General features: G+C 40.6%; 1 protein-coding gene across 1 annotated transcript; it reads right to left on the bottom strand.

The window, feature by feature from the left end:
- Positions 1–2,454: 2,454 nt before the first annotated feature.
- Positions 2,455–9,487, bottom strand: LOC117458388 (cysteine/serine-rich nuclear protein 3-like). Its single transcript, XM_034098831.2, has 6 exons — positions 9,418–9,487; positions 8,388–8,749; positions 6,937–7,098; positions 6,140–6,396; positions 5,746–6,057; positions 2,455–4,994 (listed from the first exon to the last, which is right to left on the bottom strand). The coding sequence occupies exons 2-6, from the start codon at positions 8,434–8,436 to the stop codon at positions 3,978–3,980; spliced, it is 1,797 nt and encodes a 598-aa protein (XP_033954722.1). The 5' UTR covers positions 8,437–8,749; positions 9,418–9,487; the 3' UTR covers positions 2,455–3,977.
- Positions 9,488–14,210: the final 4,723 nt, after the last annotated feature.

Genomic DNA, 14,210 nt, shown 5'->3' with positions numbered 1-14,210 from the left:
AATATTCACCAATATGATATTTGTGCTTATTTCAGATGCGTTACTCTTATTTGCCATGCAGCAGTTCATTCTCTTAAAATGAGTACAACATATGTTTCAAACATGTTCCTCCCATTGTATTGACATGTCCTACCTGTCTGTTGATGCATATGTTGCTCATAGTGACGGTAGACTTGATTTAAGGAAGACGAGCAAATCTCCTATTGTAGTACTTGTTCTTTAAACGTGCATTTCAACACAATATTCAGCATTAAACATATGAACAAAGTCACATTAAGATCCAGACATTCAGGAGGAGGTGTTGGAGGAGGGAGACGGAGGTGAAAAGCTGAGACTGCCCCCACCCACCCAGCCCCCACTCCCCTCCAGACGCTTTACTGTTTCTTCTTCTCTCTCCCTGTTGCCTGGCAACCTAGCATTACAGCTCCTCTGTCTGTGATTGATCAGCAGCCGCGCCTCTGCTTACCCGCTTGTTGGCTGAATGCAAGCAGGCATCCCCCGCTCCACCACAGGGGACACACACCTTTGGTTATATAGGCAGGAAGGGGTCACGGGGGGTGACATTGTGTTGCCTTCACTGTACACACTGTGACATCACTGCTGAATGTACACGCTAACACAACACTTGCTGCAGCTGCGTGGAGGCTCAGCCATGAAACATATTTCTATACATGAACACAATGATGAGGGAGAACACAGAGCTTCCTGTCTGAGATCTTCCTCATTCACCCACCCACACACAAACCCTACAGTGCTCTCTGCAGGCTGCATGGTGCAACACAGAAACAGTGAGACATAACATAAGGTCAAATGAGATGGACCTTTATTAATCCCCGTAGGGAAACTCAGGAGTTAAAGAAGCAACAGAGTGAGAGTGAAATACAGGACAGAGTTTAACATTCAAGATAGAAATGTTACTTTTTATTTGGTGACTATATGTTACGGTGTGTGTAGGAAGCAGGACCCAAATGCAGATTAAAGTGTCAAAAATAACTCCTTTATTTCAAGGCTAAACTATTCACAAAGACAGAACAGAACACTCACCGAAGACCAAGTCAAAACACAAGACGAACCGACAAAGACAGACAGAAAAACCAGAACTTAAATACACACAAGACTAATTATACAAACAAGACACAGGTGAGGAGGGAGGAGAAAACACAGGTGAACACAATCGGGTAATAAGACACACCAGGGAAACTAACGACAGGGAACCATGACAGATCTAGACGAGACACAACGCAGACAGAAAACCAAAAACAGATCTAGACAAGACAAAACACAACACAGACAGAAACAAGCAAGACAGGAGGTGAAGAACTTTCAAAATAAAACATGAAACAAAAGACAGAAAAAGACAAGACAAAATACAATAAAGACAGATCTTGACACTAAAGGAAAAGAAAGTAACATGCCATATTGTACGCCGTAAATTATGTTTTATTTAATTTTTTTACGCAAATGGAAGTCAGAAATACCTGAATAAATAAAACCAATATATTTAGATTTACATAATAATAATTAAATACATTTAAATAAATTAATAAAGAAAAACATAAAAAAACACAGACCAATAATATGATGAACAAACAGACTTAATATTATTATAAAACTAATAAGATAAGAAATACGTCAAATTGATATATAATATATTCATTTATCTATTTAGCAATGATAAATCATACTTCCCAGGCATTGCCAAAATTAAAAGAAATAAGGAAATGAAATAGCACAACAAAAGATAGTGAGACTATACGTTACAATCCATTTATTATTTAAATAACTGACTCATTGTCTATTCCAAATGTCCTGGCATATTAGAAACATTTTGTAAATTATATATACTGTGAAAAGCCTTCTCATAGACATCTAATCATGAATAATGTTAAGAAAGTGTCCTTCAAAATTAATCATTCATATTACCCTGCCAATCTCCATATGCAGAAATGTAAAATGTGTCTGTGATGAATATTCAGGAACAGTTTTGTTCTCACATCAAGAAAATCTGGCAAGACATTTGCAGATGTGTCACTAATAATCCTTTTTATTTGAATGGGGCAGTGTTTGCTTGCTTTCAGTATGTTTTATGATAATGGCCAAAGCGTGGATTATATGCACATTTGTGAAGTTTTCAGTAAGAAATAATGTTTGTTTCGTGACAGTGCACAGATGTTCCGAGCAAAAGCGATGTCATAGTTTGTCCTGAGGCAGGAAAGATGTAGACAATTCACTGACGTCAGAAAAAAACATTGAACCCCTCTTGTTGGAGGATGTCAGTGATAAGCAAGATATAGTCAGTTGTTGTCAACATGTGCCATCTGCTGGTAGGAAAGTGGAATACTAGAAATGCACTGATAGTGGAGTTTATTTTCAGGAACTTTACTTCAACTTAGATGTATTAACACCAAGACAACAAAGTAAACCACTTTTAAGAGTTTTTTTTATTGACACTCATGGAAACTCACAGTTGCTTTAAAAAGAATATGAAATATATTTGGACCCCAGTTTGGCAGTGTTGAGAGACAAAGTTACTACTCTTGACACAAGCCTTACGTTATCTGAAAACTGGGAAAAGTGCAGTTTTATCACATTGTTCACACAACTGTAAAATGATAAATTTAGCACAGACAAATGGTGTTTTTTAGGCAGAAAGACATTATTTTTGTTATTATATAGTGTGATAACTTTGGCAAACATGCTTATGGCAGCATAGTTCACGTGTTAGAGTTCTGATAATTCTGCTCCCTGTTGCACGTGCAACTAGCTACTTTGCACTTAAGTCAAAGTAAAGCCTGGCTTATAGGAATGCCATCAGTTTCGAAGGTATTTGGTCATAAAACAAGTTATTGGAAACAATAATGTTGAACCTATAACTGCACACTAGATGAAAACGTACAACTACTTATTCTTTGGGGCATGTAAGCACAATTATGACCTAGCAGCAGAGCTAAACCGATACAGCTAACGCGTTAGCAAACAGGTAAGTGGAAACATCCAGCAAATACGTAACCACTTTAGCATTTACAGTCATGTCAACCTAATGAATATAAATGCAATATCTTTCTCTCCTTTTAGCTCTACCAATTATTGGAGAGGATATTATCTGACTCTTTAGCTGCTAAAAAATCCCTTATGTTCATCAGCTAAATGCTAGCTTTTGATGTTGTTAAGAGCATTTTTAGGGAGAGAGAAAGTTGTGTGAACCAAAACAGTAAAATTAAGGCCTAAAACCAAAACAATGAGCTGAAATATGCTAACATTTTCCATAACTAAGAGAAACTGCAGTCACTGATAATTGTTTTGCCTATGGGTTGGTCACTACAAACATCATAAACTTATTTAAAGCTGCTTTAATGTCCAAATTGATTTATCAAACTTCTGAAGACAAGCTGCTTTAATGTCCAAATTGATTTATCAAACTTCTGAAGACAAGCTGCTAACTAGGCTAAAATGTGAGCCACAAAAGGAAAAAAAAGAAAGAGCTTCATGTACGAATTGAATCAGATTTATGTGTTAATATGAATGCCAGTGTTTTGTCAGTGACACCGTTTATCATTTTACAGTTTGTGTTAAGCCTTGGAAACATAGGTAAACTGGACACATGCTATAAATACAGGCATAAAGAACAATTAGCAGCATCAATGAGACACCGGCACAATGCAAAAAATATTGAAACAATACAAGCACCTCAAAATGTTGATTTGTCATAGATGCTGTTCACAACCAGGAAACATGCTGTAATGATCAAATACTTTATGAGAGGGCATACATTGTACTCCATATAGTTAAATACAGAAACGCTGTTTTATTGAGTTTTGTTAGTGAACTTTTTATAGTTTACCAGTCTTAAACAACAATCTGTATGACTCATTCGGAATCACTTATCAATAGAAACTGATGTTTGAAGGGCACCATTCTTGATAACATTTTTTTTTTTTAAATGAATGGATCCCTCTCTCTCTAAAGCCTTTGAGTCATCAGGTACTCTCAGAGCACGATGTGTCTGTGATTTGCTTTTTCAGTCCTGGGCGCTCGATTTTTTCCTCTTTATTCTGCTCCTCAGATCCAGACGGAGCCTCAGTCTGTGAGTCACGCAGCTCTGGATTGTTATGGAGGTCTGTGGAGGGGGGCTGTTCATCAGCTGCATCGGCGGGGGCAGCGATACTCTCACGGGTGTCCACATGTGCACAGGTTTGGAGCTTCATGGACTCGGTGGGGTCAGGGAAGTGGCTCTGCTGCTCTGTTTGGCAGTGCAGTTTGACTTCAGACTCTAAGGCTGTTTCTACTGTGGGGAGTGTGGGGACATTTTCACTGAGAAACGCAGGAGAGTCTGTTTGATAATGCTGCGAGCTGTGGAAGGGGCTCATGTTAGAGTAACTCATCACAGAGGGAAGGGGGACAGTGTAGGGCGGTGGACCTGTTCCATGCATTGAGCAATCCCAATCATCATCATCCTCTTCTTCGTCATCTTCCTCATCATCCTCTTCATCTTCCTCGTCCTCTTCTTCGTCCTCCTCGGTGTCCATTGTGTCTAAGCTGTGTGTGCTGCAGTCCGACAGCCCGCTGCAAACACTGCTGCCATCCTCATCGTCCTCATAGGCCTCATCATCCTCTTCCTCCTCCTCCTCCTCTTCCTCCTCTTCATCTATATGTGAATCGGTGTCGCCTGTGCTTTGGAGGTGCATGATGGGAATGTGCTGTGTGCCACTCATCAATGGAAACTGCAGGTTCGTCTGCTGCTGCTGCTGCTGCTGCTGATGTTGGACTAAGGAGGAGTCGCCATGGTAACCGTTGCCATTGGTTACAAGCTGCTGCTCCGGCTGCTGCTGCTGCTGCTGATGCTGCTGCTGCTCCTCTGGACTCTTCTCCAGCTCCAGCTTCATGATGGTGTGCAGGAAGTGGGTGCGCACCCGGACCGGGTTGAACTCCAGGCGTCCCGTGTTGTTGCTGCAGCCGTCTTTGGTGCAGCCGCAGGGGAAGGACATGCGGTCCACCTGAGGAAAAACAAAAATAAATCCAGTGTTAAACAGTAGTGACAAAAAGAGAATTCAGGGATAAATCATAGCTGGTCATGTTTGGGGAGAGCTGCAGAATCCACTGTGGGTGTACAAGTTACTCACCTTAACGCAGTAGAGCTTCTTGTAAAAAATACCCTTCTTTATTCAATAATTTGGTTTAAAAATCCTCCAAAACTTTGAATATAACTCCAATAATTTACATGGGAAAAAGGCTATTTAAAACGAAATGTGTTCTTTTTCTTTAAATCTGCAGGGTTTCTCCAGACGTGTTGTAATTTAGAAGTGATGTGTAAAGAAGCTCTCAGGAGTCAGAGGGTGGGCACTATTTCTTGATAAAAAAAGTAGGAGAAGATAAGAGACACGCCGTTACCTACAAAGGTAATTTTGCAATACTCATGAACCATTTTTATCACTCAATCATTTGGACAACCAATAATCCTGAAGTTTGTGTTTCACTCAAAAAGTGGAAGCTAGCAAGCTAGGCTAAAAAGCTTTCATTTCATTTGTACAGTCATGGAGTTATAGTCCCTAATTGGATCATGCAAAGTAAACACATGTCTGTCTGTTGGAATCTGGTGGTTCACATAAATAAAGGACAAATGTCTTTACCAGTAGAAACCAATTAGTGCCAGTTTACCATTTTGACCAAATAGCCAAAGAAGTTTTGAGGAAGCTGTACTGCTTTGACAGACATGAACAACACTTTAGTATTATAGATGGGCCTCACCACAGTTCCATTTACCTGGCACTTAATGCCGGCCAGGCTGCAGGCACAGGTCTCCGGGTCACATATCCCCCGGCAGCGGCACCCACACTCCTCTCGGGACATGCGGAGGGAACGCAGCTCGTGCTTCTCCTCCACGTCGATGCGTCGGACCCCCGAGGAACGGAGCAGGGTGCGCCGCCTCCTTGTAGTCAGAGGCTGGAGGAAGAAGTAATCATCCACCTCCGTGTTGTCCACATCAAGGTCATCTTCGGAGATGTCATCCAGCGTCAGGGTATCCGCCTCCACGGATGACACAGTGCCATTCTTGGTCAGCTGGAGGACAAGAACGTTTAGTTAAGATTGGACCATAAACCACGCCGACACATATACAATATTTGAAGCAGGAAACACTGACTTTGAGTTTGATGGCATTGAGTTTTTCCTCTTTGAGATGGTCCCTCAGCATGTTCCGGTGGCTCAGTTTCTGCTCCATGGCAAACTCCCTGAGGGTGAAATGCTTCACCCCGCTGTGGCGTGGGGACATCCCCAAGGTGCTGCCCCCCTGCGTGGGCACACTGGTGAACCCCTGCCGGCGGTTGAAGTAGTAGACCGTCACATTCTCAAAGTGCACGTTGCGGCCACGCAGTCGCTTTGAAGGCTGCTGGAGAGTGGCTACAATTGACACAGACAATTGGGAATTGGGTTACATTTCTGCTGTCACTGGATCTTTTGGTGTCAAACAGTTTGGGGGACATCACAAGGGTAGTGGGCAGGAGGCGCTCTAATGACAACAGAAACACTTCCAGTGGTTAAGAATAACACTAGGTTCTTGGTACAAACACAGTTGTTATTCTAATAAGATTGCGTCTATTAAAACTGTGTCCAAGGCAGAGAGAAATGAAGTAAGAATAAAATGGAGCAGTCAAAGGCAACGTGCAAATAATTGCTGAACATAATGACAGCCTTTTCCGTCAAATAAATAGAGCAAAAGCCAGATTCAAAATATATAAATATTAAGTTACAGCTGAAAATATATACCTTTCTGTTAGTTCTGTTGCTGTTGAATTTGGGTAATCACGTCATCGTCACTTTTAAGTTGTTATAATCAGCTCTTTTACAACATTTGTTAGACGGCAAAAGATTGACTTTTAAGATTGACCCAATTTTGAAACGTTTCTCCTTCTCAATGTCCAGTGTGGTGTTGTGTCTTACAGTCCAGCAGCCCAGAGGGGACAGGGTGGTTGAGACTGTCACTGCTGTTGCCGCTGTCGCTGCAGGAGACCTCATCGTCAGACCTTTGCAGGGACAGATAGGGGGACGGGCCCTCCTCAAGCTTCCTCTTCAGGATCCCACTCATCATGTGGCTCCTCTCACCTGCACAAGGGACAAGGCTAAAGTTAGGGTCGGTGACTACTGATGGATATAAGCCAGAGTATTGATTATGGTTTAAAAAGATATTACTGCGCTACACGCCTCCGTGTCCTTTGCCATTTTAATCACGAGATTTAACCTTTGAATCCTACAGTCCTTCAGAACCCCCAGTAAAATAACGTTGATAAGCAGTGCCTTCTGGAAAGCTGAAATTGTACAAATTAATGGGAACAAAAGTGAATTACTTAGAACCATTTTCCACATACTTCCCATTTTCCACATTTATTTACCTTAAGCTCATTCTATTTAATAGACCGCTTAATTATGCAGAATGTATTACTGATCTTCGTATTGAACTTGAAAAACATTAAGCGAAGCAAGTAAATGGAAGAGGTGGAATTAGCGGTGAAGTATTAGTTTTTCTTCTTTTGGAAAACTGTCAAACATATTACATTTTTAAAGTAGAGCCCAGTAAAAAGCTCATGATTTTCTTTTAGGAAATGTGTCATCATTTTAATTTATTCAAAACTGGCCCATGTTGTTATGTGACTTAGCCAATTTTTGTGTATTGCCTTTTATATCAAATTAAGACTTTGGTTCTGTTGTGGTTGCTTTTGTGGAGAATTAAGTGCGTACACTCTTCTGATTGGAGTTAATTTGCACACACATAAAACACACTTTGATGTAGTGTGTCTTAAGTCCTGTGCACTTTTTTTACACTTAAATTTCATATTTGGAAAAAGTGTTGAGCATAGACCGATTGGAGGATTACATCATATGCAGCAGAGCCGAATGCTGGGCCAAGCTTTAACAGGCTTTGTCTCCTTCCTCTTACTACCCACTGCAAAACAAATATTCCTGTGCGACTTCCTTATTATTCCATTCCTTTTTCTAATTTATTTTTAATATGAATTCCCTTCCCTTTATCTCCAAACTACCTGGTATTAAGTCCTATACACAAGCTCACTGCTTTTCAGGGGAAAAAGCTGTAAAACTAAAAACATCTGTCGTAGAAGGGACCCTGAACACATCATTCTGTGTCACAGATGGTGATGCAGGAGAGTTTCATGTGCTGCCTCTTTAACCTAAACGTCCCTGGTGGAGATATGTTAACACACACACACGTACTACACACACATGTGTCTGCCTGCATGCGCAGCCTCCCACTCCCCATGCATCTCCACATCCCAAACACCTTACAGGGGGATTCTTATTGACAAATGTATCAGCATCATCCTGTGACGTGATTCAATCCCCCGTGTTGCATGCTCTCTTCTTTCCCCGTCACTGACCTGTTTCCTCGGCTTGCCTTTGGTTTCCAGGAAGTCCTCCACTCTGCATCCCAGTGTTCACCAGCAGCAGCCAAACATCCCCATGTGTCGTGTTGATGCAGTGAGTGCTGCCATGATGCCTCTCTCCCTCCCTCTTGCCAGCAGCCTCTGGCACTATTGTGCAACAGCGAACACCTCTGCCTCTGTCACTATCTTAAGCGTTCTCCCACTGCACCCTCATCCTATGTCTCTCCCTGTCTGACTCTCTCCCGCTCTGCACCCCCTTCCCTATTCTCCCTCCCTCTCTCTCTCCTCACAAAGACTTGTTAGCTCGATGCTGCTGCCGGCTGGAGCGCTGGAGCCTGACTGAGGTGAAGCAAGCCCTTTGAGATCACAGAGAGAAAGGGGGGTGGTTGATGGGGATGGGGGTGGAAAGTGTAGGTTCTGCAAGCTGAAATTTCCAGTCTCCAGGAAAATAATTGGGGCAAATGTACAAGCAGTATTTCCTCCGATTACAACAAAAAAGAATAAGTGGAAGCTGAATCTCTCCACCTGACGTCACAGGGGATATCAGTTTTTTTCCACTCCATACAATGTTTTATTTCTCACATTTAATGCTTTGCAGGGTATTTGTAATGCAAAGGTTTTGCTCTGCTATATATCTTCTTTTAATTACTATAAAGCTAATTCCAAATTTGAATTGAAAGACGAAACAAATAGATCAGAAAAACAGGCGTGTCTGGGAAATTCTTAAAAACGACATTATAGGCTACTGTATAATGTAGTTTTTAAGAATTTCCCAAAGTATAATTTATACACTTTGACTATCTTTGTGAAATTCAAAGAGAGAGGGCAGAACTAACCAAAACCTATGGAAATGAATAAAGAGAAAGTACATTTAAATTGAAATAAGACATGGAAATATGGAAATATACATGGAAATATTTAAAATCAAATTAAAATGTAATCCCGTTAATTCCCGTTAATAATTATTTTGGAACAGTCATAAAGAAAAACAGTCTTAACTAACCAGCTGTCAATGGACACTTACCAAGGGTTCATAACCATCGTGTTGCTTTCGTTACAGCAGGATTGGCCGCTGTGACTCAACGGTATTCAGGCTGGAACAACTTGAATGCATGCTGAAAGTCAACCATGCTGTTCTGCCAGGAAATGCAGCGGCTGAAACTGAGTAAGACAACATATAAATACTTATTTGTTTGCTAAAAGTAGTTCATAAGTCTGCTAGCTCATTGACAGGGGGGCAAAATGCCATAGGCTGATGCTAATAACGTTAGCATGTTGAGTAGCAAACACTTATTTTTGCTTTGAACCCTGTGAGTTATAAGGTAGCTAAAATGTGCACCTTTTTTAAAGTGTGGTTATTGTTAAGCACTGTTTTTTTGTGTTAGTCGATTCAATTGAACTGCACTTTATATACACATGGAAAGCAGAATCTATATTTAGGACACGAGCTGTACAGGCAGTAGCGTCACAACATGTTTCAAACTGTCACTCTCAACACCACACAGTTACCATTACCAGTGACTCCATGCTACTGTGTGACATTGGGTAATGAGATACACTCTCCAGTTTAAATCTCTCAGTGAGTAATTTTGAGGCGATGTGCAACTGGCTAAAATTAGAAAAAGGTTTTTGTTGCCCATGCATGATGACTCACTGCCTATTTAAATATGAACAGCTCAAAGACGCAAGCAGCAACTCCCACATTTCACACGTCCGAGTCTATGATTTCATTAAGAGTCTTGTGTGTCCTTTAACCAACAATGTTAACCATCCATGTCCACCCATCACCCTCAGCTGTACTTTGTGTTAACTTTGAGTTATTCGGAAGCTTCCATACACCCAGCACTTCCAGCACCCATCGGCTATTGTGTGACGAAGAGAGCCAACATTTCTGGTGTTTCAGTGTAGCCAATGGATTTTTAGCAACTTCAACAACGAGGTGGTCGATCTGCAATCATGGGCAGATATCTGTTAATAGAGATTATTAAAAAGATAATGAATTCATTGTAATAAGATTGCATTTTAGGTAGTGCATAGATACGTGCATGCAACCAAATCCCAGCAAAACACCTTTGTCTACAGAGATGATTTGCATGCTAATATGCTAAACCACGAGGTTAAGCATGGTAAACATTACACCTGCTCAATGTTACCATGCTTTAACTGTAAAATGTGGTCTAAAATAAACCCCAATTTATAGTCATGAACAACAACAACTCCTTAAACCCTACTTTTCAAAAGCACCATATATAAACTACTATTTGATGAACTACATTCCTTTGATTACCCACCCAACATACACTCACAAGCCACTAAAAGGTGTTGCTATAGCAATGCCAGACCCGGAATGTTCTATCTTTCTGTTATAGATGTGCTTGGTTGAAAAATATCTGAAATTAAGTCACCAAGAGCTTTCGCCTTGAGTTTGTAAGTAATGTACACAGAGAGAGCAAAAAGAGAGCGTGTTAGTGATTCGTCTGGCAGGAAGACATTTTGTTTTTCCATCGCAGCAAAGAGACAACAATATGGACTCACAGGAAACATCTGCCTTCTTCAATTAATATTACAGCTTGGTGACCTACTAAAGTGCAATCATAAGTGTCGAAATAGGACTCGTAATTGGTGCATTTATGGAAGAAACCACTTGAAGACATAGTCATAATAAACGTAGTTGTTGATTGTTGAGCTGGAACATAATTGCAGTGCATTCAGATTTGCAACAGCTGATTATTGTCCTCTGTATTCTTAGTAGAGAGTGTCATTAAAAAGTACTGAAGCTGTCAGGGTACCGTGGGATCAAACCACCAGAGCGTGGAGTAAAATGTCCTTGACCATAAGGGCATAAGAGACAGCACGACATAAATCAAGTGTAAATATTCTCACAGCGTCAGATTTAAAATGTCTCTCTATTCAATATGTGATCGTAGTTGTTCTAGAATTTGGCAATTGGAAAGAAACGAAAAGTTACGAAACACAAAAATAAAAGTACACCATGATAATCTGTGTTTGTACTTGTATTTTATTATTTCTGTCAATAATAACCTGACCTCCACTTGCTGTGGGAGAAGGGCTTTTTTTTGGTTTTTGTGCTGTGCTCTGAAATGCCTCGTTTTCTGTTGGCAGAGATGGAGTGGCAAAGTGCCGGAGAGACAGAGCGATCCTTCCAATCAGCTTCCATGGCAACGGGCCACGAGAGGTAGGGAGGGAGGGGGGTAGATGAGGAGGAGGAGGAGGAGGAGGAGGAGGAGGTAGCTAGAGGGGTTGTGGGGAGGTGGGGGCTGGGATGTGGCCGCTCCTAACGCTGAAGCATGAGGGGAAAGCTGTAAGAACTGTGAGAGGGAGAAAAGGGTGTGTGTGTGTCTGTGTGTGTCTGTGTGTGTTCGAAATCCGAACAATGGTTAACGAAAAATTGCCTATAAGACACATGATTATGTTTGGCCTGTGACATTATACTTTTAATACAATGCACCAAATGTCTTGATAATCATAAGATTGAAAACATTTATATATCACACCATAATGGCGTCCTCTAGTGCTCTTAAGGTCAATAGAGGACACTTGAACCATCTGTACATGGGCCTGTAGAAATGGCTCCACAGCATCCTGTAATAAATAACAAATAGAATGTCATGTCTGCAAATAAAAGACATAAATAGTCCCAGAGAAAGTAATCACTGTATTTATCTTGTATTACTACCTCGAGGGGATCTGCAGTGTGTCACTTGTAGCTCCTAAATGAGTTTATAGTGACCAATACCTCTTAGTACATTACGGTGACATCATTCAGGAGTATTCCTAATGCCAACCAGTTGTTATACAAACACATATCCTTAACAAGTTACAGATAAAAAAGACATTCTACAGTTTTATTCTACAGTTATTTATAAAGGAAGTATCAGTTTATTTGAAAACGTACATACTTGTTGCGCCTGCTACAGTGTTCAACATTTTGTGTGTAATATGTGTAGTAATTTAGTTTAGATTGTCTGAGTTTTACCCAACAAACAAGTAAATCAAAACTTGATGAAATACTTCTATTGGATCAAACATTAATTTAACTTCTAAAATCTCTGCCAAAATGCTTGTTGCACCTGCCGCAGTGTTCAAAGATAGTAACATTTGTAGTAATTCTGTTTTGATAGTCAGATTTTCTTACCTCTTGTTACTGTATAATTAAAGTAAGGCTATACCGTGGAAGCTGTTAAAATTGATAATAAGTTGCATACACATGCTGCCCTCCATAGACAATTAGTATTTTGCTATTTGGACATGAGGCTGTGTTGTGTTTTATGTATACACTGACATGTTTTCACTTAACTAGTAGCCTTAATTTATTCTTTAGTGTAATATAGTAAAACATCATCATAATATACAATTGGCATACTACTGGATAGCAAGCTTAGCAGTAACTGCAATCAAATTAAGTGATACTGGGAACAATTAATAAACATCATTTACTAAGGTGACAACAAACCAGCGGGGTCTCGGTCAGTGACACGTCTTTTCACTGGGAGTCTTTTCTTCAGCTTCAGTCATGAGCCCATCATTAATTCCCAGCTCCTGTCCGGTCCTCCTGCCTGTGGGGTGTAATTGTTTCCCCAGGGACCCGGAGAAATGGCTCAGCTGTCTGGCTGCTGCTAACTGCTGCCTGACCCACAGAGCGGTGTGTGTGCATGTGTGTGTGAGATGGGTTGAGGGAGTTTCCTTACCACAGGGGAACAAAGACTCGGTGTGAATTACATCATTTTCGATAAAATCTGATGTATTTTCTAATCTATTGTTCTATAGCTGGCTTAAAATTATGTTGGGAAGAGTCTGATCAGTAGAACCTGTGTGGATGGACCAGTTGTGCGTACGGCCATTATAAACAGCAGTTAGTTTGAATGCTGGATGCAAACCAGTCAATTACAGCATCTGCATGTAGCTGCTGTTGTATGTTTCAATCAGATCCTACTTAAATGGCAAAGAAGATTTGGGTCCGAGGTTCCTAGATTGAAAATAAGTGGTCACCAACAAAAATGAGTCAGAACTATTTGGTACACTGCATCTCCTATACTGCTTTATTTCTAAAGCAGCTTCAACTGAACTTTTTTAAATGGCGTGAAGCCGACATTCTCACAATGTATTCCTTTAGCAAAAATATATATTTGTAAGAAAAATCAAAATGACATTACTCTTATTTTATAATCTTGTGTTTCCACGAGTTGACCACCAGATGGCAGACTTGGCATTTATAACAGACTACAGCCATGTGACGCTAGAATTAAAGCAGGAAGCTGAGAGACCAATAAACAGCTGTTAAAAAAAGCCCAGCCACATGCAATAACATATTTAATTTTTGATAATAGCCCAAGATACCTTTTACTGTCCATATATGTGGAAATTGGGCAGTTAAACTTATAATAGAGGAATTCATTCTCTATTTTTCTCTGTTTAGCTGGATGCCAACAGGAGCCCCAAAGGTGCCGAACCTTGCTTTGGAAACCTACAAAAGTCTATTTATACTGGGCTTTTTCGTTAGATTGATTGTTTTATTTTCTCTATAAAACCACACGGTAAATGAGATTTTTCAAGCGTGTCAAACTATTGGCCCACTGCAGGACCAATACATCTCATCATAGGATCCGATACACAGCGGCTCCATCTTTTCCTGTGTTTTATTGTTCCCTTTAAACCTGGGTTTTAATGCTGCAGCCAGCTGTGAGAAATGTGAAAAAGTCCAGGCCGTCATTTTTTCCTACTTAGAGGAGTAGGCGGTGGCTGAAAAGCGGTCAGGAGAGCAGATGGCTGAGCGTCTGTCTGCTCTGTTTAAAGAAC

This window comes from Pseudochaenichthys georgianus, chromosome 2 (assembly GCF_902827115.2).
Source record: "Pseudochaenichthys georgianus chromosome 2, fPseGeo1.2, whole genome shotgun sequence".
Taxonomy (NCBI): Eukaryota; Metazoa; Chordata; class Actinopteri; order Perciformes; family Channichthyidae; genus Pseudochaenichthys; species Pseudochaenichthys georgianus.
Note: the sequence above shows the minus strand (reverse complement) of the source record. Positions and strands in the feature narration are given on the sequence as shown.